Source organism: Ascaphus truei, chromosome 6 (assembly GCF_040206685.1).
Source record: "Ascaphus truei isolate aAscTru1 chromosome 6, aAscTru1.hap1, whole genome shotgun sequence".
NCBI classification, from domain to species: Eukaryota; Metazoa; Chordata; class Amphibia; order Anura; family Ascaphidae; genus Ascaphus; species Ascaphus truei.
In genome coordinates this window covers 47,358,340-47,386,083 of record NC_134488.1, presented here as the reverse complement: position 1 = coordinate 47,386,083, position 27,744 = coordinate 47,358,340, and the positions used below count along the sequence as shown (strand labels likewise).

Sequence of the window (27,744 nt, the reverse complement as noted above, 5' to 3'; positions counted from 1 at the left end):
CCGTGCGGCGGCCTGCGTTCCTGGCCGTGACAGCGTTACAACCGAGAGCCCGTGGAGGCTAAACCTGCGTGACAGCCGGCCGGTGAGACGGGACAGACCTGGCCATCGCTCTGCTTTCTAACTACAATGTGTTTGGCCTCATGGGGAGTGACGCTCTGCGGCTGTTACTGCCCGTAATGCTCTGCACAATGTGGCCAACTCCAGTCCCGAAGGGCCCCCAACAGCTCAGGTTTTTAGGATATCCCTGCTTCAGCACAGGGGGTGCAGTCAAAGACTGAGCCACCTGTACTGAAGCAGGGATATTGCGACAACCTGACCTGTTGGCGGCCCTTCAGAACTGGAGTCATCCAGTCGAAGACTGAGCCACCTGTGCTGAAGCAGTGATATACTGGAAACCTGACCTGTTGGTGGCCCTTGAGGACTGGAGAGGGCCGCCCCTGGCACAAGCGAACAGGCAGTAGAAATGAGTTCCACATTTACAGAACTCCTTCCCAAATTATGTGGGTACAAAGGGGGGAGAGGAGAGTGCGTCACCCCCTCATTAACAGAGCTCTGCAATGCAAATGAAAGGGTTCTGGCGTTACGGGGTTACAGAACAGAGCGGAGTCTCCCGCAATTACCAGTAAGCTCATGTCATAGTTACAGTTGCAGCCGCCATTACCGCGTGTTGTAGCGGGACGCACCAGCCTTCATTGTCAAAAGGGTCGGCGGGGAAATGCTGTTGATTCGGAGCCTTTGGGGCAAAACGTTGTTCCCTTCCCAACTTGGAATTGGGTGCTAGGAGAATCGTGTCCCGGGCAGCAGGAGAACGTGGAAGAACGTTGAAGAACGTTCAGGATCACACAAAGATTGGGGATTTGTCTGAGCGGGAGACTGCGGTAACGGGCTCAGTATGGCTGGATATTCCAGCGCAGAATAAAAAAGGTTCCCAGAACTCGGACGCTGGCAAAAATGGTCTAATAAGAAATAGGTGGGGAGAGGGAGGAATAGAGAGAAGAGGGGGAGAGAGGGAGAGATGGGGAGGGATATGAGAAAGAAGGGGGAGAGATGTGTGAAAGAGAATTAGAGATGAGGAGAGATGAGCGATGAAGAGGGAGGAGAGAAGAGGAGGAGAGAATGAAAGAAGGTGAGGGATATGAGTGAGAGAAGCAGGGAGAGAGAAAGAAAGATGGGGGAATATGAGAGAGAAGGGGGGGAAAGAATGAAATGGGGAGGGACATGAGTGAGAAAAGGGGGGATGAGAGAGAGAGAATGGGAGATGGGGAGGAATATGAGGGAGAACGGGAGGGGGAGAGAAAGGGAGAAGGAGGAGATGGGGAGGAGAATGGGAGATGGGGAGGAATATGAGGGAGAATGCGGATAGAGAGAGGGGGAAGAAGGAGATGGGGAGGGATGATAGAGAGAGAAGGGAGGAGAGAATGAGAGGGGGAGAAGGGGGAAAGAATGAGGGATATGAGAGAGAGAGAATGGGGGAGGGAGAATGAGAGATGGGAGGGATAGGATTGAGAGAAGGGGGGATAGGAGGGTGACATGAATTGTTAAAAACAGCAGGGTATAAGGAAGAAATAGGGGAGAGCGTCACAGGAAGTATGTGGGGGGTATATGAGTGAAGGAGAGGGGGAGGGATAGAAGAGAGGGGGTATAAAAGATGTACGTGAGAGCGGGGGTTACAAGACGAGGCGGGGAGAGCAGGTAACATTTGTATAATCAAAATAAAAAGAATATTTTTAGAATTCTTTATTTATAAAAGGTACATCACTTTTTTGCACAGTTGTAGCCATTAAATTTGTACAAGACCAAAATACAACCCTCCCACCCCCCAACTCACACCCCACAGTGGGGCTCCGACTCCCCCAACATAAGAAACATCACAGAGGAACATGAGAAATCAGAAACACAGCGTTCAGGGCGAGGGAGCTGGCTTTTCTTTTACAAAAATGGAAATTACAGCACAAAATTCAGAAGAAGATTCAGTAACTCCTCTGACGCAGGAGACAGAAAGGTAACCCATCCCCTAGGGAGCAGAGAATAAGGCTGCGTAGACGCTAGCACTGAGTGCGCGGCGATTACCGAGTTTACTTATTGGAATCTTAATACTCGTGTCCCCGCTCACAAAAAAAGAGAGTTTGAAGCGCACTCAACATGCCCCCCCCCGCAAAATAGACAGGACTCCCGGCGCTCATGCTTAGAGAATTGGTGACATCACCGCTCTCAAGCATGAGCGCGGTCAGCTCCAGCGGAGATGCAGTCTAAGCCCGAGAGATACTCACGGTCACTGTACAGATATGTATGTAGGGGGTGTCTGCGCACAAACAGACTGTGCTATCTGTACAAACCGTATGGACACACAGATGTATACTGTATGTAGAGCGGTATACACACAGGGCTACGTAATTGGCTAATTGTATCAGTTAAATGTCTATACACCTCCCCTCCCAAAACATTGGCAGGACTGGCGCAGAGAGAGGCATGTGGAGGCGCAGAGAGAGGCATGTGGAGGCACGGAGAGAGGCATGTGGAGGCGCAGAGAGAGGCATGTGGAGGTGCAGAGAGAGAGGCGTGTGGAGGCACAGAGAGAGGCGCGTGGAGGTGCAGAGAGAGGCGTGTGGAAGCACAGAGATGTGTGGAGGTGCAGAGAGGGGCGTGAGGAGGCGCAGAGAGAGGCATGTGGAGGCGCAGAGAGAGAGGTGGATGGAAGCACAGAGACGTGTGGAGGTGCAGAGAGGGGCGTGTGGAGGCGCAGAGAGGCATGTGGAGGCACAGAGAGAGGCGGATGGAAGCACAGAGACGTGTGGAGGTGCAGAGAGGGGCGTGTGGAAGCGCAGAGAGAAGCGTGTGGAGGCACAGAGAGAGGCGGATGGAAGCACAGAGGCGTGTGGAGGTGCAGAGAGAGGCATGTGGAGGCGCAGAGAGAGGCGTATGGAGGGGCGTGTGGAGGCGCAGAGAGAGGCGTGTGGAGGCGCAGAGAGAGAGGTGTGTGGAAGCACAGAGGCGTGTGGAGGTGCAGAGAGGGGCGTGTGGAGGCACAGAGAGGCATGTGGAGGCGCAGAGAGAGGCGTATGGAGGCGCAGAGAGGGGCGTGTGGAGGCGCAGAGAGGGGCATGTGGAGGCGCAGAGAGAGGCGTGTGGAGGCGCAGAGAGAGGCATGTGGAGGCAAAGAGAGGGACGTGTGGAGGCTCAGAGAGAGGCGTGTAGAGGTGCAGAGTGGGGCATGTGGAGGCGCAGAGAGAGGCGTGTGGAGGCGCAGAGAGAGGCGTGTGGAGGCTCAGAGAGAGGCGTGTAGAGGTGCAGAGAGAGGCGTGTGGAGGCACAGAGAGAGGCGTGTGGAGGCGCAGAGAGGCGTGTGGAGGTGCAGAGAGGTGTGTGGAGGCTCAGAGAGGGGCTTGTGGAGGCGCAGAGAGAGGTGTGTGGAGGCGCAGAGAGAGCGCCGTGTGGATGCGCAGAGAGGCGCGTGGAGGCGCAGAGAGGTGTGTGGAGGCGCAGAGAGAGTGGCGTGTGGAGGATCAGAGAGGCGTGTGGAGGATCAGAGAGAGGCGTGTGGAGGCGCAGAGAGAGAGAGGCGTGTGGAGGATCAGAGAGAGAGGCGTGTTGAGGCGCAGAGAGAGAGGCGTGTGGAGGCGCAGAGAGAGAGAGGCGTGTGGAGGATCAGAGAGAGAGGCGTGTGGAGGATCAGAGAGAGAGGCGTGTGGAGGCGCAGAGAGAGAGGCGTGTGGAGGTGCAGAGAGAGCGGCGTGTGGAAGCGCAGAGAGGTGTATGGAGGCGCAGAGAGGCGTGTGGAGTTGTGTATCAAAGAACTTAACTAATCAGATTATGATTTGGGGAGTGTCAATAGGAAAAGTTATAGGGAGCTGTTATATGGGGTAATAGGAGGAGTTATAGGGAGCTGTTATATGGGGTAATAGGAGGAGTTATAGGGAGGGGTTATATGAAAAAATAATTTATAGAGAGGGGTTATATGAAAAAATAGGAAGAGTTATAGAGAGGGGTTATATGGAGAAATAGGTATTATAGGGAGGGGTTACATGGCACAACAGAAAGAGTTAAGGAGCGGTTGGCAAACATTATAATAGAAAGTGCTGCGTTCTGCGCCTGCAACACGCGCCCATGTCTCAGTGCCTGCCAGCTAGGAGTAAAATCTGCGCCAGAAGAAACTTCTTTGCCTTGTTACATAAATCACTGCGACAGTAAATATTTGATTCAGACTGTGCGGTATGATGCACAATTATTGATACTGCGTCCCGCTCATTTGTATCAGCCAGCAATATGGAACAATAGGAGGAGTTAGATGTGTCACTTGGCACAAGCACATTGTAGTGGAATGTATCCCTTTTACACTTCTTGGCATCATTTGTGTCTCCTTTTAAAGGCACCAGCTGTAAGCTTGAGACCTTTACTTAATGTTTCTGCCTACCTGCTACCCACAGTAACACAGAACTATCAATATTCAACATGGATTTCCCACATGTTAGAAACAGTCTGCAAGATACATATCCCCAGGACATATACAGAAAGATATGCAGTTACATGTGTACATAGGGTATGCACATTGCACATTTGTGTGCATTGATGCACGGTACACACACATAGATACACGTGCAGCAGTGCATGATATTCATACACAAGTATACATGCAGCAATGCACGGTGTCTGTACTGATGTGTACATATGGCGTGCAAACAGATATGTGCAGTGATAGATGAATGTGCCGTGCTCAGTACACACAATATGCACACAGATGTATGTGCTGGGAATGTAGGACAAGCTGCATCTCATATATGCAATATCTTGTAAACTGAACGGTTAGATAAAGTGCCTCAGGAATGCGCAATCTCCCGTATACAGCGAGTGCTTATATACAGAGCCCCTTGCAGGAGATACTGCATGTCACCTCTATGTGCGCATGCGCAGTGCTGAGGGAGCACTGGAACTGCATGTCCCCTCTATGTGCTCATGCGCAGTGCTGAGGGAGCCCTGGAACTGCATGTCCCCTCTATGTGCGCATGCGCAGTGCTCAGGGAGCCCTGGAACTGCATGCCACCTCTATGTGCGCATGCGCAGCACTGAGGGAGAGAGCGCTGGAACTGCATGTCCCCTCTATGTGCGCATGCGCAGTGCTGAGGGAGCCCTGGAACTGCATGCCACCTCTATGTGCGCATGCGCAGCACTGAGGGAGAGAGCGCTGGAACTGCATGTCCCCTCTATGTGCGCATGCGCAGTGCTGAGGGAGCCCTGGAACTGCATGCCACCTCTATGTGCGCATGCGCAGCACTGAGGGAGAGAGCGCTGGAATTGCATGCCCCCTCTATGTGCGCATGCGCAGCACTGAGGGAGGGAGCGCTGGAACTGCATGTCCCCTCTATGTGCGCATGCGCAGCGCTGAGGGAGCCCTGGAACTGCATGTCCCCTCTATGTGCGCATGCGCAGCGCTGAGGGAGCCCTGGAACTGCATGTCACCTCTATGTGCGCATGCGCAGTGCTGAGGGAGGGAGCTCTGGAACTGCATGTCCCCTCTATGTGCGCATGGATAATATGTGTGAGCAGCACAGCCAGAGAGGATATGGGATAACAAAATGGCCACAAGCCTCATCTGGCAAGAGTCCGTGTTTTCTCCTCCCAGAGGTTCAGGGCACCAATGTTTTCCATCTCTTTTTGTCATTCAAGATGGCACAAGCGATATTGGACTCCCAGCAGGGGTGTTAAACCGTGGCCAACCCCTCCCCCCCACCCAGGGGAACTGTCCTTTAGATCAGTAGAGAGACCGCAACCTCTCAGGAGTCTATGTATAGGCAGCCAGACCTCGGCAGACAGGACTGCAGACCACAAGGTAGTTACTGGGAGAGGTTGTTCCGGCGGTCAGTCTGGTGATAGTGTGTCCAGAGCTTCTCAAGACCTTAAATGAGCTCAGCTGACCATCCAGTGGTGTCCTGCTGTCAGCTGACCTTGGCAGCATTGTCCCGTGTTATTCGTGCGTTGCAGCGCCAACTGTGCGGTCACTGAAATGCGTGAAACTCTGCCAGCCCATTGGCTCTTGATTTGCTTTCTTGTGACGTATAACATTGCTGGGTCTCCCTGTGGCTGTAAGGCAAGTCCTGTACCCCTCCTTTACAAGGGGGACCTTTGCCACATTGACGGTTTTAAGTGCATTGTCATTTGGAGGGAGGTGGGAACAGGGGACAAAGAGAGCGAGGGGCAGTTCTGTGTCCGTTTCTTCAACGCACAAACCTCGCTCAGAAAAATCCATCGTGTCCCAGACAGAACGAGAGATGCACAATATACAAAAAGACCATAAACCATTAAGAAGCCACCTGCCCCACTGTCAGTGCCTCCCCCCAAATCCTCTGGGATCAGGATGGAGGTGGGGCCGTAGTGGCCGCTTTTATCCCTGGAATGAACCAAAACGCCCCAAAAATACACAGGTTAAAAGGAAAAAAAAACACAAGTACCCAACAATATTCAGAGCAAAAGATTCCAGTGTTTGAGTAAGGGGACGGAGGCAGTGTGTGTGTGTGTGTGTGTGTGTGTAGGAGAAGGAAGAGGTGGTGTGTAGTGTGTATTTGTTGGAGGGAGGCAGTATATGTACGTGTGCCTGCTTTGGCGTTCTGATACAGTGTGTGCCGGAAGCGTGTATTTGTGTATGCCTGTGTGATATTGTTTGTTAATGTTGTGCATACATATTAGTAACGCTGAAGTCACAGTGTCAGCTCACTTAAGTGTGTGTCCATTCTGCTGTCCAAATGTGTGTGTGTGGTGCTTGTCAGTGTGTACTGTGTTGTGCTGATGTGTGGCAGTGTGAACGCCGGCATGCTGCGTTATTGTGTCAGTATGAATTGTGTTGTGTTTTACAATGCCTGCTATAAATATATGTCACAATGACATCATATTTATGGTGTTTTTACGTGTGAACGACATTGTGTGTTGGTCTTCCACGTAGCGTGTTGTGTATCAGTGTGACTGCTGGGTGTGCGTGTGCCTGCGTACACTCTCAGTCACTGCGACCGCGCCGGTGTGCGGCATATAAAAAGTTACATTATGTTTACATATATTCAGAAACGGACAAAGCTCTTATCACATGATCGTCGCTCCCCTCCCAGCTCCGGTCGTTACCCGGCACAGGGGGCGGGTGCCTATGGGTGTGTCCACTAGCGTGTCCAGGTATTCGGCACGCGCCTCTCACACGTACCACTCCTTCTTGGAGATGAAGGACCCGTCGTTTTGGGGCACCAAGTTATCGGGCAGGTCTTCTGGCTCGTACTGGAACCCCAGCGTTCTATCCTCACCGTAGCCGCGACGCTCCCCCTCCTCCACCGTGAAGTAAGGGCGCTTCGACTCGTCGTCATACTTGGGGCCCAGCTTACGTCCGTCGGGTCCCTCCTCCTCCTCCTCGTAGCTGCTGCCCAGCGGGCCCACTTTCTTCTCGTCGTCCGAGTCCTCCGGGTACTGCAGACTCTGCGCCATGGGCGGGTGCTGAGCCACGCCGGCCTTGCTGTACCCGTTCCCGTACACGTGTTTCTTGGTGCTGTAGTCCCCCTTGAACGTGTGATGCCGGCGCCGCAGCACCACAAACAGGATGATGGCCACGGTCAGGACCAGCAGGGCTCCGCCCACAGCGCCGCCGATGATCGCTGCAGAGAATATGGTGGGTGCATTCTTGTCGGACCTCTCGGGTGGAGTCGGGGTGAAAGGGAATTCTGGGTAGGAAAAGACAAGGAGAGGGACACGGTCAGGCTCTGGCTACATGCTAAAACCCAAGAGCAGAGACGCAAACTGCGAGGGCGCTGCCGCTTCCCTCCCAATAACTGTGACCCCATCGGCACTCCATTCCTGCCTCTATTCCTCCCTATGTTGGTCTTACTAGTAGTCATAGTGTTAGGGCAGGAGTGGCCAAATACAGTCATCAAGGGCCACCAACTGGTCAGGTTTTAAGGATATCCCTGCTTCAGCACAGGTGGCTCAATCAGTGGCTCAGTCTTTGACTGAGCCACTGATTGAGCCACCTGTGCTGACGCAGGGATGTCCTGAAAAGCTGACCTGTTGGTGGCCCTTGAGGAATGGAGTTGGCCAGTCGTTGACTAAGCCACCTGTGCTGAAGCAGAGATTTCCTGAAAACCTGACCTGTCAGAGGCCCTTGAGGACTGGATTTGATAACTCCTGTATTAGGGGCTTATTCAGTAATCCATGAAGCGGCAAATCGCATCAAACTCCTAGTCACTTGAATGGGAGTTTTTCAGCCATTCGAGGTGTGAATGGCCACTTCAGAGGTTACTCAGCTACTTAGAGATGTGTAGGCTCCTTGGGGGTTGTGACACACCTTTCCCCAACAAGAAAGTGCTTCATAGATGGTATTGGCTAACGAGACTCTATACAGACCTCTCTTGTTGGGTCCATCACAACCTGCAGCAGATGGACTTGGAAGCCAAACTATGACATCTCTCCTTACGCCTGAACCCCCATCTCCCCTTCCCTCTTTCCTTGGCTGTTTTGTCTTGTTCAGATGCTGGGTGGGTGATAGGCTTACCAGCAGAGATTTCTAATTAAGAACAATAGTGACTCCCCAAAATTTGCCTTGTTCCATGATTCAGAGGAACATTTAAAGACCCAAACTGCTTATTTTATATTGGTATTGCAAGAAATGTTTATTTTTTATTTATTTTTAAATAAATCTGCTGATTCAGGGGTTGGGCTACGGGCCAGTAAATTCACCCTGAGGGTCTGCAATGCTAACCCAACCAACCCGCTGCCTGTTCACACAACGTTATAATTGCCTGTCTAGCCACTGTGGTTGCGTCCCTGCTTGGGTGGAGGAGGTGGGAGAGGGAAGAGGAGGGAAAAAATGTGGGGTGAGGGGAGGGGGAGAAGGTAGATAGAGGGGTCCATCCGAATTTCTGAGACCACTGGTCAGAGAATGATAGCAAACCAATTGGAAGCTGGGAAGCAGCCCCTTCCACCAATCAGAGGGAAGAAGCTAGATAGATACCCGCCAACCAGCAGGTAGTTGGCAATCCTTCCGAAAGAGAAACAGGCTTAAACTAATCAGAAGGGATTTGCAATCATCAGGCAATCGTCAAATCACGCAAACCAATCAGAAAGGAGAACTCCAGATCCCAGCCAATCCAAGTGGAAGGAGGTAGGCAGCCCTTCACCAATTAGCAGTCAGTAAGAAAAACAGTGCTAAGCCAATCAGCAGGAAGAAACTAGCCAAGCCAAGTCCAATCAGCAAGCCACCCCAAGCCAATAAAAGATGAGAAAACCCAACCAATGAAGCCCAGACCACCGAAACCAGAACCAATCACCAAGAGAGCCACAACCAAGAGCAGAAAAAAGCCCAACGAATCACAGAGCAGGATCCCCAGTATGTTGACCAATTAGGTGTCAGTTCCCTGAGTCTTTTCCTTATTGAGTGCCGCGCGTGTCCGTGAGACCCTCACTGCACACGCTCCCCAAAGTCATGAGAGATGACGTGTACCTATTCCTCCCAAACCTTTCCCCCCGAGGCCATGCGCCCACCTCTATTATGGGCACAAGTGGTTATATTCACTCTTATATCACTGTCCCCCAAGTGCACCGTGACAGAGATTCCTATGCCAACTTAACCCCTTAGCTGCCAGCGGGGCCAGTAACGCATTGCAAAACTACGCCCCTCTGCCAGCGAAGGGTGGGAAGTGGCTTTTCCATGGCGGGGACACCCCTCTTTCACCGCCTCCTTTCCCACCTGTGCGCTTGCCTTTGTATAAAAGTATATTGTCCTTTATCCCAGCACTAACTATTGTGACTGTATGTAATGAGGAACATGTACAGCACACACATGTAACATGCAACTCACATACAGAGCATGCAGTGATCCGCTGACATTCTACGAGTACTATTTTCAACCTGCCCCCTCTGTCTTCTAATAGATGCAGCAAAAAAACGTGTCCCAAAAACTGGTTACAAGATTATTGCTAAAAATGCACCGTTTTTAATGGCATTTCCATCAGTGATACACGTATACTGCACACAACACCTCGCACATACAAAGCATGTACATGTGCAATGCTCACGGAGCCGCTTAAACACAGGGGAGCGCTGACTCTCTTCCAGACTCCCCTGGGGGGGTCACACTGATGACAGGCGGCCCCTCCCCGCCATGCAGGTTCTTTTACAAAGCGCTTTGTGTTGGACATGTGCGGGCTTGAAGCTGCGAGTGCTGCCCGGCTCAGCCTGTTCTGTCTGTATGTCCTGGGACAGGCCCCGTAATCGCCCTCGGGGGACAGAGATAAGCGATCCTATTGTTCTTCCCAACTGCAGAAGTGTGAGGCTGCTGTGACACCGCCATGTGCAGGCAACACACGCTAACAGCTGTACCGTGCACACAAACACAAAGCAACACACACACACACACACACTAGCACAAACTAACAACTTCCCAACACAAACTCACAAGTTCCCAACACACAGACACAAAGCAACACAAAAGGGTCTATGTATGAAGCGCTGCACATGGAATTGGAGATGTTAAATTGATGTAAGAAAACCACAAAATATATTGTGCGTGAACATCTGTGTACTAACATTTATACAGCTGTTCTGCTCCGTAAGGGCCAAAAATGTTTTTAGCCAGGTATATCGGCGTCAACAAGTGTGATGGGAGGGAGGTGGGTGTGAATGGTACAGAATATGTACGAAAACAATTGTATATGTGCGACAATAAATGGTTGAAACCGTCAAAATCGTACAACAAGTTGTGTAAATAATAAAATGTCTATTTATATTTTTAGACAACAAATTGTGCGTCATATGTAAGAAGGCACATAATGATCTCCCCACCGTGTGTCACATGTAAGAAGTCACATAATGACCTCCCCACCGTGTGTCACATGTAAGAAGTCACATAATGACCTCCCCACCGTGTGTCACATGTAAGAAGTCACATAACGATCTCCGCACCGTGTGTCATATGTAAGAAGTCGCATAACGATCTCCCCCCTGTGTGTCATATGTAAGAAGTCACATCACGATCTCCCCCCTGTGTGTCATACTGTATGTAAGAAGTCACATCACGATCTCACCCCTGTGTGTCATAGAAGACATGTAAGACCTTGAGAACTTTTCTTAGGACTACAATTTTGACTGAGTAAAACTATTTCTAAGATCTTGTTCATACAGACGCCAAAAACTAACACCTTCCCAACACACAGACACACAGCAACACAAACTAACACCTTCCCAAAACACAGACACACAGCAACACAAACTAACACCTTCCCAACACACAGACACACAGCAACACCATCTAACACCTTCCCAACACACAGCAACACAAACTAACACCGTCCCAAAACACAGACTCACAGCAACACAAACTAACTCCTTCCCAACACACAGAAACCCACAGCAACACAAACTAACACCTTCCCAATACACAGACACACAGCAACACAAACTAACAGCTTCCCGACACACAGCAACACAAGCTAACACCTTCCCAACACACAGACACACAGCAACACAAACTAACACCTTCCCAACACAGAGACATACAGCAACACAAACTAACACCTTCCCAACACACAGACACACAGCAACACAAACTAACACCTTCCCAACACACAGGCACACAGCAACACAAACTAACACCTTCCCAACACACAGACACACAGCAACACAAACTAACACCTTCCCAACACACACACAGCAACACAAACTAACACCTTCCCAAAACACAGACTCACAGCAACACAAACTAACTCCTTCCTAACACACAGAAACCCACAGCAACACAAATTAACACCTTCCCAATACACAGACACACAGCAACACAAACTAACACCTTCCCAACACACAGACTCACAGCAACACAAACTAACAGCTTCCTGACACACAGCAACACAAGCTAACACCTATCCAACATACGGACACACAGCAACACAAACCAACACCTTCCCAACACAGACATACAGCAACACAAACTAACACCTGCCCAACACATAGACACACAAACTAACACCTTCCCAACACACAGACACACAGCAACACAAACTAACACCTTCCCAACACACAGCAACACAAACTAACACCGTCCCAAAACACAGACTCACAGCAACACAAACTAACTCCTTCCCAACACACAGAAACCCACAGCAACACAAACTAACACCTTCCCAATAGACAGACACACAGCAACACAAACTAACAGCTTCCCGACACACAGCAACACAAGAAAACACCTTCCCAACACACAGACACACAGCAACACAAACTAACACCTTCCCAACACAGAGACATACAGCAACACACACTAACACCTTCCCAACACACAGACACACAGCAACACAAACTAACACCTTCCCAACACACAGGCACACAGCAACACAAACTAACACCTTCCCAAAACACAGACACACAGCAACACAAACTAACACCTTCCCAACACACAGACACACAGCAACACCAACTAACACCTTCCCAACACACAGCAACACAAACTAACACCGTCCCAAAACACAGACTCACAGCAACACAAACTAACTCCTTCCCAACACACAGAAACCCACAGCAACACAAACTAACACCTTCCCAATACACAGACACACAGCAACACAAACTAACAGCTTCCCGACACACAGCAACACAAACTAACACCTTCCCAACACACAGACACACAGCAACACAAACTAACACCTTCCCAACACACAGGCACACAGCAACACAAACTAACACCTTCCCAACACACAGACACACAGCAACACAAACTAATACCTTCCCAACACACACACAAAGCAACACAAACTAACACCTTCCCAAAACACAGACACACAGCAACACAAACTAACACCTTCCCAACACACAGACTCACAGCAACACAAACTAACAGCTTCCCGACACACAGCAACACAAGCTAACACCTTCCCAACATACGGACACACAGCAACACAAACCAACACCTTCCCAACACAGACATACAGCAACACAAACTAACACCTGCCCAACACACAGACACACAAACTAACACCTTCCCAACACACAGGCACACAGCAACACAAACTAATACCTTCCCAACACACAGGCACACAGCAACACAAACTAACACTGTCCCAACACACAGACACAGCAACACAAACTAACACCTTCCCAAAACACAGACACATAGCAACACAAACTAACACCTTCCCAACACACAGACACACAGCAATACAAACTAATACCTTCCCAACACACAGGCACACAGCAACACAAACTAACACTGTCCCAACACACAGACACAGCAACACAAACTAACACCTTCCCAAAACACAGACACATAGCAACACAAACTAACACCTTCCCAACACACAGACACACAGCAATACAAACTAACACCTTCCCAACACTGAGACACACAGCAACACAAACTAACACCTTCCCAACACACAGACACACAAATTAACACCTTCCCAACACACAGGCACACAGCAACACAAACTAATACCTTCCCAACACACAGACACAGCAACACAAACTAACACTGTCCCAACACACAGACACAGCAACACAAACTAACACCTTCCCAAAACACAGGCACACAGCAACACAAACTAATACCTTCCAAACACACAGGCACACAGCGACACAAACTAACACTGTCCCAACATACAGACAGAGCAACACAAACTAACACCTTCCCAACATACAGACGCACAGCAACACAAACTAACACCTTCCCAACACATAGACACACAGCAACACACATTCACACCTTTCCAACACACATACACACAGCAACACAAACTAACACCTTCCCAACACACATACACACAGCAACACAAACTAACACCTTCCCAACACACATACACAGCAACACAAACTAACAACTTCCCAGCACACAGACACACAGCAACACAAACTAACTCCTTCCCAACACACAGACACACAGCAACACAAACTAACAGCTTCCCAATACACAGACACACAGCAACACAAACTAACACCTTCCCAACACACAGACACAAAGTAACATAAGTGTATCCCCGCACCACTGCATGAGCCTCAGACTCTGTACGTCTCACTCTTATTCTGTGTCTTTCCCACTCCAATGTCTCTCTTCCTCTCCCCATACCTCACTGCTGTCTCTTCCTCTCCCCATATCTCACTGCTGTCTCTTCCTCTCCCCATATCTCACTGCTGTCTCTTCCTCTCCCCATATCTCACTGCTGTCTCTTCCTCTCCCCATATCTCACTGCTGTCTCTTCCTCTCCCCATATATCACTGCTGTCTCTTCCTCTCCCCATATCTCACTGCTGTCTCTTCCTCTCCCCATATCTCACTGCTGTCTCTTCCTCTCCCCATATCTCACTGCTGTCTCTTCCTCTCCCCATATCTCACTGCTGTCTCTTCCTCTCCCCATATCTCACTGCTGTCTCTTCCTCTCCCCATATCTCACTGCTGTCTCTTCCTCTCCCCATACCTCACTGCTGTCTCTTCCTCTCCCCATGTGTCTCTTTCCTACTCCACTCCTCCCCCATATCTCACTGCTGTCTCTCGCTCTCTCCGTGTCTCTCGCTCTCTCCCTGTGTGTGTGTCTCTCTCTCTCCCTGTGTGTCTCTCTCTCTATCTCTCCCTGTGTGTGTGTGTGTGTCTCTCTCTCTCTCCCTGTGTCTCTCTCTCTCTCTCCCTGTGTGTCCCTCTCTGTTCCTGTGTGTGTCTCTCTCTCTCCCTGTGTGTGTCTCTCTCTCCCTGTGTGTCTCTCTCTCCCTGTGTCTCTCTCTCTCTCCCTGTGTGTCTCTCTCTCTCCCTGTGTGTCTCTCTCTCTCTCCCTGTGTCTCTCTCTCTCTCCCTGTGTGTCTCTCTCTCTCCCTGTGTGTCTCTCTCTCTCCCTGTGTGTCTCTCTCTCCCTGTGTTTGTCTCTCTCTCCCTGTGTGTCTATCTCTCTCCCTGTGTGTCTATCTCTCTCCCTGTGTGTCTCTCTCTCTCTGTCCCTGTGTCTCTCTCTCTCTCTGTCCCTGTGTGTCTCTCTCTCTGTCCCTGTGTGTCTCTCTCTCTGTCCCTGTGTGTCTCTCTCTCTGTCCCTGTGTGTCTCTCTCTCTGTCCCTGTGTGTCTCTCTCTCTGTCCCTGTGTGTCTCTCTCTCTGTCCCTGTGTGTCTCTCTCTCTGTCCCTGTGTGTGTGTGTCTCTCTCTCTCTCTCTCTCTCTCTCTCTCTCTCTCTCTCTCTCTCTCTCTCTCTCTCTGTCCCTGTGTGTCTCTCTCTCTGTCCCTGTGTGTCTCTCTCTCTGTCCCTGTGTGTCTCTCTCTCTGTCCCTGTGTGTCTCTCTCTCTGTCCCTGTGTGTCTCTCTCTCTGTCCCTGTGTGTCTCTCTCTCTCTAACTGTGTGTCTCTCTCTGTCTCGCTCTCTCCGTGTCTCTCTCTCTCCCTGTGTGTGTGTCTCTCTCCCCCCTGTCTCTCTCTCTCCCTGTGTCTCTCTCTCTCTCTCTCTCTCTCTCTCTCTCTCTCGCAGAGCAGCAAACATTGGGGGGTCAGAGACGGTGTGGGAAGTGGTGACCCCCTGCCATGAGTGGACGCTGGTCGCTTCCTACCTGTCACATTCACCTCCACCTGACTGGTGCGGCTGCCGACAGCGTTTTTGGCCTCACAGATGTAAGTCCCGGAGAGGCTGTAAGTGACCGGTCCCCGGAACAGCAGAGTGTTGTTATTCACCTCTGCGCCGTCTGGGAGCGACCCGTTCACCCTGTGATAATACGGGGGGAGAGAGTTACTACATGGTGGAATTTGGGGAGCGGAGAAATATCTAGCATCGAATCAGGAGTGCTTTAATGGGGTAAAAGCTCAATATTACCGTGCAGTCACAAAGTGATCACGGGGGACTCTCATCTTACATTGCCCAACCAAAAGTGGCTCGGCTCTGCAACTGGAGCAATTGTTAACAGTCCCTCCTAGGGGCAAAGGGTACTAATGGCAGTGACAGGGTTAAGGGGTCAGTCTCTCCTAGAGGCAAAGGGTACTAATGGCAGTGACAGGGTTAAGGGGTCAGTCTCCTAGGGAGAAAAGTGTACTAATGGCAGTGACAGGGTTAAGGGGTCAGTCTCTCCTAGGGGCAAAGTGTACTAATGGCAGTGACAGGGTTAAGGGGTCAGTCTCTCCTAGGGGCAAAGGGTACTAATGGCAGTGACGGGGTTAAGGGGTCAGTCTCTCCTAGGAGCAAAGTGTACTAATGGCAGTGACAGGGTTAAGGGGTCAGTCTCTCCTAGGGGCAAAGGGTACTAATGGCAGTGACAGGGTTAAGGGGTCAGTCTCTCCTAGGGGCAAAGTGTACTAATGGCAGTGACAGGGTTAAGGGGTCTGTCTCTCCTAGGGGCAAAGTGTACTAATGGCAGTGACATGGTTAAGGGGTCAAAAAGTAATGCAATTTGTAATTACTTTACAAAATAATGAAAGCAGCCAGGTATTTGCTATTAACATGGTTAGAGTTCTTTAAGGAAGCCAAAGACACTGTTCGATTTTTTACAAAAGGTGGTGTTCTGGTTATGTGGGATTACCAGGGGGTTATGTATCCCCCAGTGTCCTGCACTTACATCCGCCACTGGTACGAGGACGGAGAAGGGTTAGCATCTGCTTTGCAAGTCAGCTTCACGTCCGTCCGCTTCACGTACCAGTTCCCATCAAACCCTTCAATGGAGACCTGAGGCTCATCTGCGGGGAGAAGGAACGAGGCACACGGGTGGCAGAGGGGGCAGGAGAAAAAGTGGCACAGAGGGGACAGGGGAGAAGGGAAGAGTCACAGAGGAGGCAGAGGGAGCAAGGGAGAAGGAAAATAAAGGCAGGGGGAGGCACAGGGGCCAGGGGAGAAAGAAGAAGATGAAGAGAAGAGGTGAAGGGGGCAGGAGATAAAAGAAGAATAAGGAAGGTGTCTATCTATTAAATGTATAACACAGACATTGAGGATACATCCCACTCAAACAATTCCAGCCCTGTCTCTATACTGTGCTCCAGGCTTCTCCTGCAACGTTATATACTACTCTGCTCTCCTATTCCCCCTGCCATGTTCTGTCTTACACTGCCCGCTCACATACCTGTGTCCCTTACACTGCCCGCTCACATACAGTACCTGTGTCCCTTACACTGCCCGCTCACATACCTGTGTCCCTTACACTGCCCACTCACATACCTGTGTCCCTTACACTGCCCACTCACATACCTGTGTCCCTTACACTGCCCACTCACATACCTGTGTCCCTTACACTGCCCGCTCACATACCTGTGTCCCTTACACTGCCCACTCACATACCTGTGTCCCTTACACTGCCCACTCACATACCTGTGTCCCTTACACTGCCCGCTCACATACCTGTGTCCCTTACACTGCCCACTCACATACCTGTGTCCCTTACACTGCCCACTCACATACCTGTGTCCCTTACACTGCCCACTCACATACCTGTGTCCCTTACACTGCCCACTCGCATACCTGTGTCCCTTACACTGCCCACTCACATACCTGTGTCCCTTACACTGCCCGCTCACATACCTGTGTCCCTTACACTGCCCGCTCACATACCTGTGTCCCTTACACTGCCCGCTCACATACCTGTGTCCCTTACACTGCCCACTCACATACCTGTGTCCCTTACACTGCCCACTCACATACCTGTGTCCCTTACACTGCCCACTCACATACCTGTGTCCCTTACACTGCCCGCTCACATACCTGTGTCCCTTACACTGCCCACTCATATACCTGTGTCCCTTACACTGCCCGCTCACATACCTGTGTCCCTTACACTGCCCACTCACATACCTGTGTCCCTTACATTGCCCACTCACATACCTGTGTCCCTTACACTGCCCGCTCACATACCTGTGTCCCTTACACTGCTCGCTCACATACCTGTGTCCCTTACACTGCCCGCTCACATACCTGTGTCCCTTACACTGCCCACTCACATACCTGTGTCCCTTACACTGCCCGCTCACATACCTGTGTCCCTTACACTGCCCGCTCACATACCTGTGTCCCTTACACTGCCCGCTCACATACCTGTGTCCCTTACACTGCCCGCTCACATACCCATGTCCCTTACACTGCCCACTCACATACCTGTGTCCCTTACACTGCCCACTCACATACCTGTGTCACTTACACTGCCCACTCACATACCTGTGTCCCTTACACTGCCCACTCACATACCTGTGTCCCTTACACTGCCCACTCACATACCTGTGTCCCTTACACTGCCCTCTCACATACCTGTGTCCCTTATACTGCACACTCACATACCTGTGTCCATTACACTGCACACTCACATACCTGTGTCCATTACACTGCACACACATACCTGTGTACACCGCACACTCACATACCTGTGACCCTTACACTGCACACTCACGTGGCTGTGTCCCCTCACAGCTCATAGAGTGAGGGGACATACTTTTTGCTCATCGCAGTGCATTCTAAACTGCACATTATCCCTTGGCCTCTCGCACACTCAGCACATTGTTCCAGGGCCTCTCACATACTCAGCACATTGTTCCAGGGCCTCTCACATACTCAGTACGTTGTCCCAGCGCCCCTTCCACACTCCGCATGTTGCACCTGGGTTTCTCGCACACTGAGCACTTTGCCCCTGGGTTCCTAGCACACTTAGCACATTGCCCCTGGGTTCCTCACACACTCAGCACGTTGCCCCTGGGTTCCTCGCACACTTAGCATGTTGCCCCTGGGTTCCTCGTACATATAGCACATGGCCCCTGGGTTCCTTGCACACTTAGCATGTTGCCCCTGGGTTCTTTGCACACTTAGCATGTTGCCCCTGGGTTCCTCGCACACTTTGCACACTGCCCCTGGTTTCTTCGCACACTCAGCACGTTGCCCCTGGGTTTCTCGCATACTCAGCACGTTGCCCCTGGTTTCTTTGCACACACAGCACGTTGCCCCTGGTTTCTTTGCACACTCAGCACGTTGCCCCTGGTTTCTTTGCACACTCAGCACGTTGCCCCTGGGCCTCTCGCACACTCCAGCTTACACTGTACGTTGAGCGTGGTGGTTTCCGTGTGTCTCTCCGTCTGGTAGTTGATGACACAGGTAAGCGTCTCTCGGTGTGCCTCACGGTTTGGGACCAGGCGGTAACGGCTAATAACGGTCACTGTCCCGTTATCGTTCTTTATCTCCTGGAACTCCGCCTCCCCCTTCAGCTTGGTCTCCCAGCTGACGCTGCTCGGGGGCTTCCCATTGGCTGACGTGCAAGTTGCCACAACGACTTTGCTGGTCGACCCGATAACTGCCACCAGCTGCTTTACTGGACCGTCCATCTGATTGCTCGGTTTGGCTACAGAGTGGGATTAATTACTATTAATAATAGGAAATTAACATGTAGCACACAAATTATAATGTAAATACATGTACACAGTGCAACACACACACACGCGCGCGCACGCACACGCACACACGAAAGAAGCAGACATTCACTCATTCTTGTATACATAAAAATAAATATATATATATATATACATACATATATGCACATACATATAAATATATATATATATATATATATATATATATATATATATATATATATAGACATGTGAATGTGCTCACAAGTAATATTTTTATATGCTATACGGTGGAGGGTTTTTAGATACCTTTTCACCCACCATAACTTAAATAATATATATATATATATATATATATATATATATATATATATATGTAGTGGGGGTACCCCCGCAGTGACTGTCCAGGGACTATCTCCGGTGATACCGGAGAGAAGAGACTGATCTGGCAGGTGACTGCTGAGTATCTGTATCTTACTGCACTAAGAGTAGTAATAAACCCATTCCTGTTTTGCAATATACCTGCTGCCTGGTATGTGATCTAACTGGGGGGGAAGAGTTACAGTTCTACCGTGGGAGATCGCCTCCATATCCCTGGAGCCTACGGCAGATGGAGGCGCGGCACTGCTAAGTATTACGTGGGGTTCCTGAGTCCCAAAGTAACCGCGGATAACTCGGCCCTCCTGTTGCCAGCAGGTATGCACCACAAACACCAAGTAATGGCCCCGATCTGCGATTGGGCGGGGGGGAGGGCGGGGGGGAAAACACCGTTACATTTGGAGGCGCTGCTGAGATTGAGACAATAATGGAACAGGCTTACAGTGAAACAATACATAATACTGCGCTCCTCCCTATAGAAGTTTGCTGCAGGTAAAAATATAGGCCTTACATATAGAAAAACAAAAAGAAGGATTCCCTGGTGTAAATATAATACAACTTACGCATATACATCTCTCTGTCAGCCTTACAGCACTGTAAGGCTGACAGAGAGATGTATATGTGTAAGTTGTATTATATTTACACCAGGGAATTTGTGCACCCTGTTTACCTTTATAGCAAAGGTAAGTATGATACTGGCTTTAGCCAGATTTTAATTGCACTACTCACATAAGCTCATGCTTTATTTAACCCCTTCAGGGCTTTATCACTTTTTTCACAAGTCCATGGGACAATCATTACATGTATATACAGTATAGTGTAGGTACCTGCATTAAACGGGTTGCCTTGACGTGGCATGCAGGCTTACAAATGCTTTGGCCAAAGGGTTTAACAAAATACCCTTTTTCATGAGAATATTATTTTATCTTAGCCTAACTGGTAGGAGCGCAGGAATCGTTCTTTTTGTTTTACAGTGAAACAAAGATGGAAGTGATGAGATACGCTTCCAGAACAAGTACTAATTGAAAGAGGGAGCTAGGTGCAGTCAGGAGGAACAGAAACCTCGCAAAGCATGACCTACACGGCCCTAAAGGGTGAATAGATTTGGAGACTATTGGCTATTGTTGTTCTAAGTCGCCCTGAAGAGGGTCCGTGAGGTCGGCAGCCATCAGGGCAGCGTGAGAGTACCAAAAAGGGAAGGACCCAGAGTACTACTAGCCAAAGATGGAGGCTTCGGGGGGCCCGTGCGACCTCGCTGAGGCCTAAGGGGATTCGAGTATCCCGAGGGCCACAGAGAACGCTGAGACGGTTCCAGACCTGGTCCCCGCAGAGGAATCAGAGACGGTCGATGAATCGGAGCTAGCCCAAAAGATGTCGGGTAAGGTGACTGCCCTGGGTGAGGAGGCACCGTTGTTCTCAGAGGCATATGAGCCGGGACCGGCCTTGCAGATTGCCGCTGATAACTCGGAAATGATCCGGTGCCTTTCCCCTGCGGACGTGTCCCTACCTTCTTCCTGCACCAGCAGCTGCCGCTCTTTGGTGGTGTTTCGGCCACTGATGATTCTGCCAGCCGAGACGAGATGAGCCGAGTGGTGCCAGCGACTTTACACAGCAGTGGAGTCCAGTACCGATGACTGTAACCGTGAAACCCGAGAGGCGGATGAGCCTACCACTCGTAGAGGTGTTCCAAGGCCTATCCAGGGATTCTGCCGATGGAGGTGTCTTCCGGTGTCGCTGTCCACGTGGCGGATATCGATCAAGACAAAGTACCCACCTCTACGCAACACCCGGAATGTCGTTCAGTGGTTGCTGTAAATCCTGTAAGTCAGGCCGTACTCAGACCACCATAATAGGATAATTTCCAGTGACAGTGTCCGGTGGTACAGCATATTAGTTAGCTATAAGAACCGGAGCACTAATAATATAACAAGGTGCTCCAGGTTAGGAGGAACCTATGTTTCACAGGGTAGTCATTTAGATGCCTTGTAAATGAACTATAATGTACTGTTTTCACTAACAATGTATATCATGCATATTAATGTGATATTCATGTGAAATGCTATTTTGTTGTTCAGGTTACATCAGAGATGGAACCCGAAAATTTAGAACCCCAAGCAGGGTCGTTGGTATTTCCACCAGAGGGAGAGTATAGCGGGGTACCTCCTGGCTACCAAATCTACCCTATAGGCTGGCATTAAACCCCGGTGTTCACAGGTTTGCCAGTAGTTATCATGGGGTTTTTCCCCTTCATCTTTGGTGCTGCACTTGAATGACAGCAGGGGGTGGCATATCCTGTTGTGGCTGGGCCAACGGGATGCCCGCCCACTGGCTGTACTTAAGGGCAGGACCGCCATAAAGTTAGTGGTTGTTCCTTCCCCATGAGGAACGCAGGTCACGTCTGGGAGCCTGAGATTGGAGCCTTCCCATGTGCTCTTCCCCTCGGGGAGGAGTAGAGTGATTATACCTCTGCCTGAGCAAGGGAGGTTGGGAAGAGCTAGGATGGCTGCGGGTGCCCTAGGCCCATAGTGACTGTCCAGGGACTATCTCCGGTGATACCTGAGAGAAGAAACTGTGATCCGGCAAGTGACTGCTGAGTACCTGTATCTTACTGCAGTAAGAGTAGTAATAAACCCGTTCCTGTTTGCAATATACCTCCGGCCTGGTGTGTGATCCTAATGGGGGGAGAGTACAAGTTCTACCATGGGAGATCGCCTGGAGCCTATGGCAGATGGAGGCGCTGCACTGCTAAGTATTATCTGGGGTATGGACCCCAGAAGCTTGTTCCTGAGTCCCAAAGTTACCGCGGACGACTCGGCCCTCCTGTTGCCAGCAGGTATGCACCACAAACACCCAGTAATGGCCCCGATCTGTGATTGGGGGTGGGGGGTGGGGGGGGAGAGAACACAGTTACATATATATGTATATAAATATATATATATATATATATATATATATATATATAGGCAATACGATACCGTGTAGAGCCGAATATCAGAGGCAGCACTCCAGAAAGTAATCAAAAGAAAATTTGTAATTCACCTTGAGAAAGGTCCCGCACGAAGGACCGAAACGTTGGATATGATGTCTTGTTAAATACAAATTTTCTTTTGACTACATTCTGGAGTGCTGCCTCTGATATTCGTCTCTACACGGTATCGTATTGCCTACTTGTTCTATACAGGATTTGCACCCACCATATTGATTTACCCGACAGAGTGCCTTTTGTTCTCATCTATTATATATATATATATATATATATATATATATATATATATATATATATATATATATATGTATATATAACATACAAAAACCCATCCCTCCTCCCACACTGACTGGTAATTAGTGACATTTCTAGTAACAAAGGAGCCATGTAGTTGCATCTTTGGATTCCTGCTGCAGTTACCTGCACTAAAGGCTGATTATTTCTTATTGTCCTGTGGGCTAAACATTGTGAAATATGTGAAATTGTCTAAAGGGTTTAAATGAATGAATCATTTATATTATATGCGATTCAGTGCAATTTAAACTGACCCAAAAAGCAGTAATAAAAGTCCGTTAGCATTACAAAAAAATAACAAATAATAATCATCATAAATATATACACACACACACGAGAAGTGTGTGTATGTTTCTCACAGACGCGCATCACCTTCTCCTGTAGTGAGTGAACTTCAGACTACCACATTCTGTTTTGTGTATAGCTGTATGTATTGGATGTGTAAAGTAGTTGCTTGGTGGTGCACTGCAGCAAAATCAGAACTGGACTGCCGGTGTTATGAACACAAAGTTTAACTGTGCATATACAGGCAAACGAAATGACCCACTCTAACGCGTTTCACACTGTGAGGAAGCGCTTTGTCAAAGAGTATGGGTAGTAAAGAGTATTATTTTCATTCATCATGGCCGCGCACGACTCGGGGGTGATATAAACCTGTGCTGGTTATTTGAGCCCATACGCGTTGACAACGGTCGGAGCACGCCGACATAGTCACGTGGACCGTCAACGGACTGAGTAATACGGCCTTTTTCATGCAATTGTACACTCTTATGGACTATCTTTATCCGCGATAATGTTAAACGGGAGTCACATTTTCATATACTCCCTGGTATAAGTGACAGACGTCAGTGTCAATAGGGGAGTTTACCTTATTCCCGAAGTAATAATAATAATAATAGCATGTTCTTGTATAGCGCTGCTAGTTTTACGTAGCGCTTTACAGAGACATTTTGCAGGCACAGGGCCCTGCCCCGTGGAGCTTACAATCTAGGTTTTGTGCCTGAAGCACAGGGAGATAAAGTGACTTGTACAAGGTCACAAGAAGCCGACACCGGGAATTGAACCAGGTTCCCCTGCTCCAAACTCGGTGCCAGTCAGTGTCTTTATTCACTGAGCCGCTCCTTCTCCCAATATATACATTCATACATAGTACACATATTGGACCAGGATGCATGACAATTATCGATGCCTGTTCCTCTGAAAGATGCTGGCAGTTATACGCTGAGTTCTCAAGGACTCATCCGCAGGAATTTTCCTCTCAGTACGGACACTTGGATACTCTTTATCAGCATTCACAGGGCAGATACATTGTAATATATTCTATATCGTCGACATTTTTTGAAAAGCAACATTTTGAATATCTTTTCTTAACCTGTTTGTCTTGGTGCATTGTTGTGGAGATTTTCTCCAACATTTTTTGTTTACTGTGTGTATGTATATATGTATATATGTACACACATATGCACACGCCTCACAAACAGAACACATGCAGTATAAGCAGGCTGGCACACACACACACCTCACGAACGTCTGTGGCTAACGAAATGCTTTTATTTGTGCGAGCTTTTGAGATACACTGATCTCTTCTTTGGTGATGGTACATTGAATAAAGCAGGCACGGTTAAACTTACAAACAGTGCATATACTGTAGGAATGTTATCTGTGACTGAAACCTACCCCCCCCTCCACTGTGTAGTATGCCCTGTGTTGATGCGATTTATGACTTGAGGTGTTAAATAGTCCCTGAATGTTAGTGATGTAAGAGTGTGTGTGTGTGTGTGTGTGTGTGTGTGTGTGTGTGTGTGTCTGTGCTGGAGGAACAGGTGGACCTTCCTCTGATTTTGATGGCCATACTCAAAGGTAATCTTAGAACACTGAAAGAGAGACGGTTGCATGAATACAAATTTATGCAACTGTTCGGGACACTTAGAGATGGCCTAAACCAAGACCGAAGTTTTATGAGTCACTACTGACATGAGAGAACTCTCTTCCCATGAGTGCTAAAGGCCATGTCCATACATACTGTGTTATATGTATATATGCACACACAGCTGCCTCTTACACATACAAATACTCTATGCAATTCCATCCCTATATACCAAAAGGGACTACATAGTATCTACACACACTCTTAGTAATGCTACAGCCTCTTACATTTCCACACCTACCCACACCATTGATATACACTCCCACTCCACACACACCTTTTGTATAGCGCTGTATACACTGTGGGCTCTTTACCAATTTTTATTTACGTACATACACACTCACACTCACATATATATATATATATATATATATATATATATATATATATATACACTAGTCCCATGCTGTGCTTAAAAGCTGTGTGAACGGCGATGCATTTGCTTAAATGGACTCCATGTGAATGGATATTCCATGCAAAAGGTGACACATTGTGTGCTCATTTGCATGTTGTTTCCCAGAATCCCTTGCTGCAGTGGGAGCACTGTAGGCCAGGTGATAATGGCAGGGTTGCAGACCTGTCTAAGACATGTGAATGTGCTCAGTGATATTCTTTATTGGCTATATGCTAACGGTGGAGGTTTTTTGTTGCCCTTTTGACGCACCATAAATATAAATATATATATATATATATATATATATATATATATATATATATTTTAACAGGACAGGCACTCCAAGATCCAACCTTTACATTTATTTCATTTCTCAATGTTTCGGCTTCCAGCGGAGCTGTTATCAAAACCGCTCTTTATGAAGGCCACATTAAGAGCCGAAACGTTGAGGAATACATTTCACCTTTGGATCTTGGAGTGCCTGTCCTGTTATATATATTATATATATCTTTAATGATCACCAAGGTGATCCCAATCCCAGCGCAGCACAGGGTCTGGGGAGCGAGACATCGGGACGTGTCTGCATGACGGACGGAATAAACACCTGCCCTTCTGTTATTCCCAGTGCTGTGCTGGGATTGTCATCACCTCGGTGATCATTACCGGCTTCTATTATTCACCTTTACATGGCACCAGCTACCCCTCTGCTGAAGCACCCTACCGAGTGCGTTTTGTTTACTATACACACACACACGCATATATATATATATATATATACACACACACACACACACACACACACACACACACACACACACACACACACACACACACACACACACACATATATATAGAAAACACATATAACACACACACACACACATACACACAACACACACATACATAACACACACATACATAACACACACACACACACACACACACACATATAACACACACAATGTTACCTTGATATACCTCCCTGTATTTCACAGCGTCCCTTACCCAGCACTGTCATTATATAACATAACACACACACATAACACACACACACATATAACACACACACATAACACACACACACACACACACACAACGTTCCCTTGATATACCTCCCTGTATTTCACAGCGTCCCTTACCCAGCACTATCAGTATATAACATAACACACACACACATAACACACACACATAACACACACACACATATAACACACACACACATATAACACACACACATAACACACACACATACACACACGTTCCCTTGAGATACCTCCCTGTATTGCACAGCGTCCCTTACCCAGCACTATCAGTATATAACATAACACACACACACATAACACACACACATAACACACACACATACACACACGTTCCCTTGAGATACCTCCCTGTATTGCACAGCGTCCCTTACCCAGCACTATCAGTATATAACATAACATACACACACACACATAACACACACACACACATAACACACACACACACACACACATAACACACACACATAACACACACACATACACACACACATACACACACGTTCCCTTGAGATACCTCCCTGTATTTCACAGCGTCCCTTACCCAGCACTGTCAGTATATAGCATAACACACACACACATAACACACACACATAACACACACACACACACACACATAACACACACACACACACAACGTTCCCTTGAGATACCTCCCTGTATTGCACAGCGTCCCTTACCCAGCACGGTCAGGTTGAGCTGGCTCTCTCGGTTGCCCGTGGGGAAAGTAGCGAACTCACAGATGTACGCTCCCTCGTCCTCCAGCTGCAGGCGGGTCAGCTGGATGGTGCCGTCCCGAAACGAGGGGTTCTGGAAGACCACCCGTTCCTTGTAGGGGGGAAGGATGGACACCCCCATGGAAGGGTTATATATAGCCACATTCTGCTTGGAGCCATTGGTAGATTTCTGCCACGTGACCTGTGTGATCTTCACGCTGGGGAGGGGGTTCACAAAGCTGCAGTGCAGGGTGACGTCTGTGCCAATGTACCCCGAAATTGTGTCATTCACCAGCACCGTCTGAGGAAGCACCCCTAAAAGAGAGAACACAACAGTGTCAGACTGCACCCCTAAATATACAGAGATATAACAGCACTGTGTCAGACTGCACCCCTAAATATACAGAGATATAACAGCACTGTGTCAGACTGCACCCCTAAATATACAGAGATATAACAGCACTGTGTCAGACTGCACCCCTAAATATACAGAGATATAACAGCACTGTGTCAGACTGCACCCCTAAATATACAGAGATATAACAGCACTGTGTCAGACTGCACCCCTAAATATACAGAGATATAACAGCACTGTGTCAGACTGCACCCCTAAATATACAGAGAGATAACACAGCACTGTGTCAGACTGCACCGCTAAATATACAGAGAGATAACACAGCACTGTGTCAGACTGCACCCCTAAATATACAGAGAGATAACACAGCACTGT

At 48.8% G+C, this 27,744-nt stretch overlaps 1 protein-coding gene across 5 annotated transcripts in view; it reads right to left on the bottom strand.

The window, feature by feature from the left end:
* NECTIN1 (nectin cell adhesion molecule 1) overlaps nt 1-27,744 on the bottom strand; it is a 120,618-nt gene that overhangs the window by 27,566 nt on the left and 65,308 nt on the right. For 4 of the 5 annotated variants that reach the window (XM_075604140.1, XM_075604142.1, XM_075604144.1 and 1 more), the window contains exons 2-5: nt 26,979-27,329; nt 18,970-19,272; nt 16,522-16,639; nt 15,526-15,677 (exon numbers count right to left, since the gene is read on the bottom strand). In XM_075604140.1, coding sequence (XP_075460255.1) covers nt 15,526-15,677; nt 16,522-16,639; nt 18,970-19,272; nt 26,979-27,329 — 924 coding nt within the window. Of the gene's footprint in view, nt 1-1,722; nt 7,689-15,525; nt 15,678-16,521; nt 16,640-18,969; nt 19,273-26,978; nt 27,330-27,744 lie in introns of those variants that run through there. The other variant, XM_075604141.1, reaches the window with a different exon arrangement.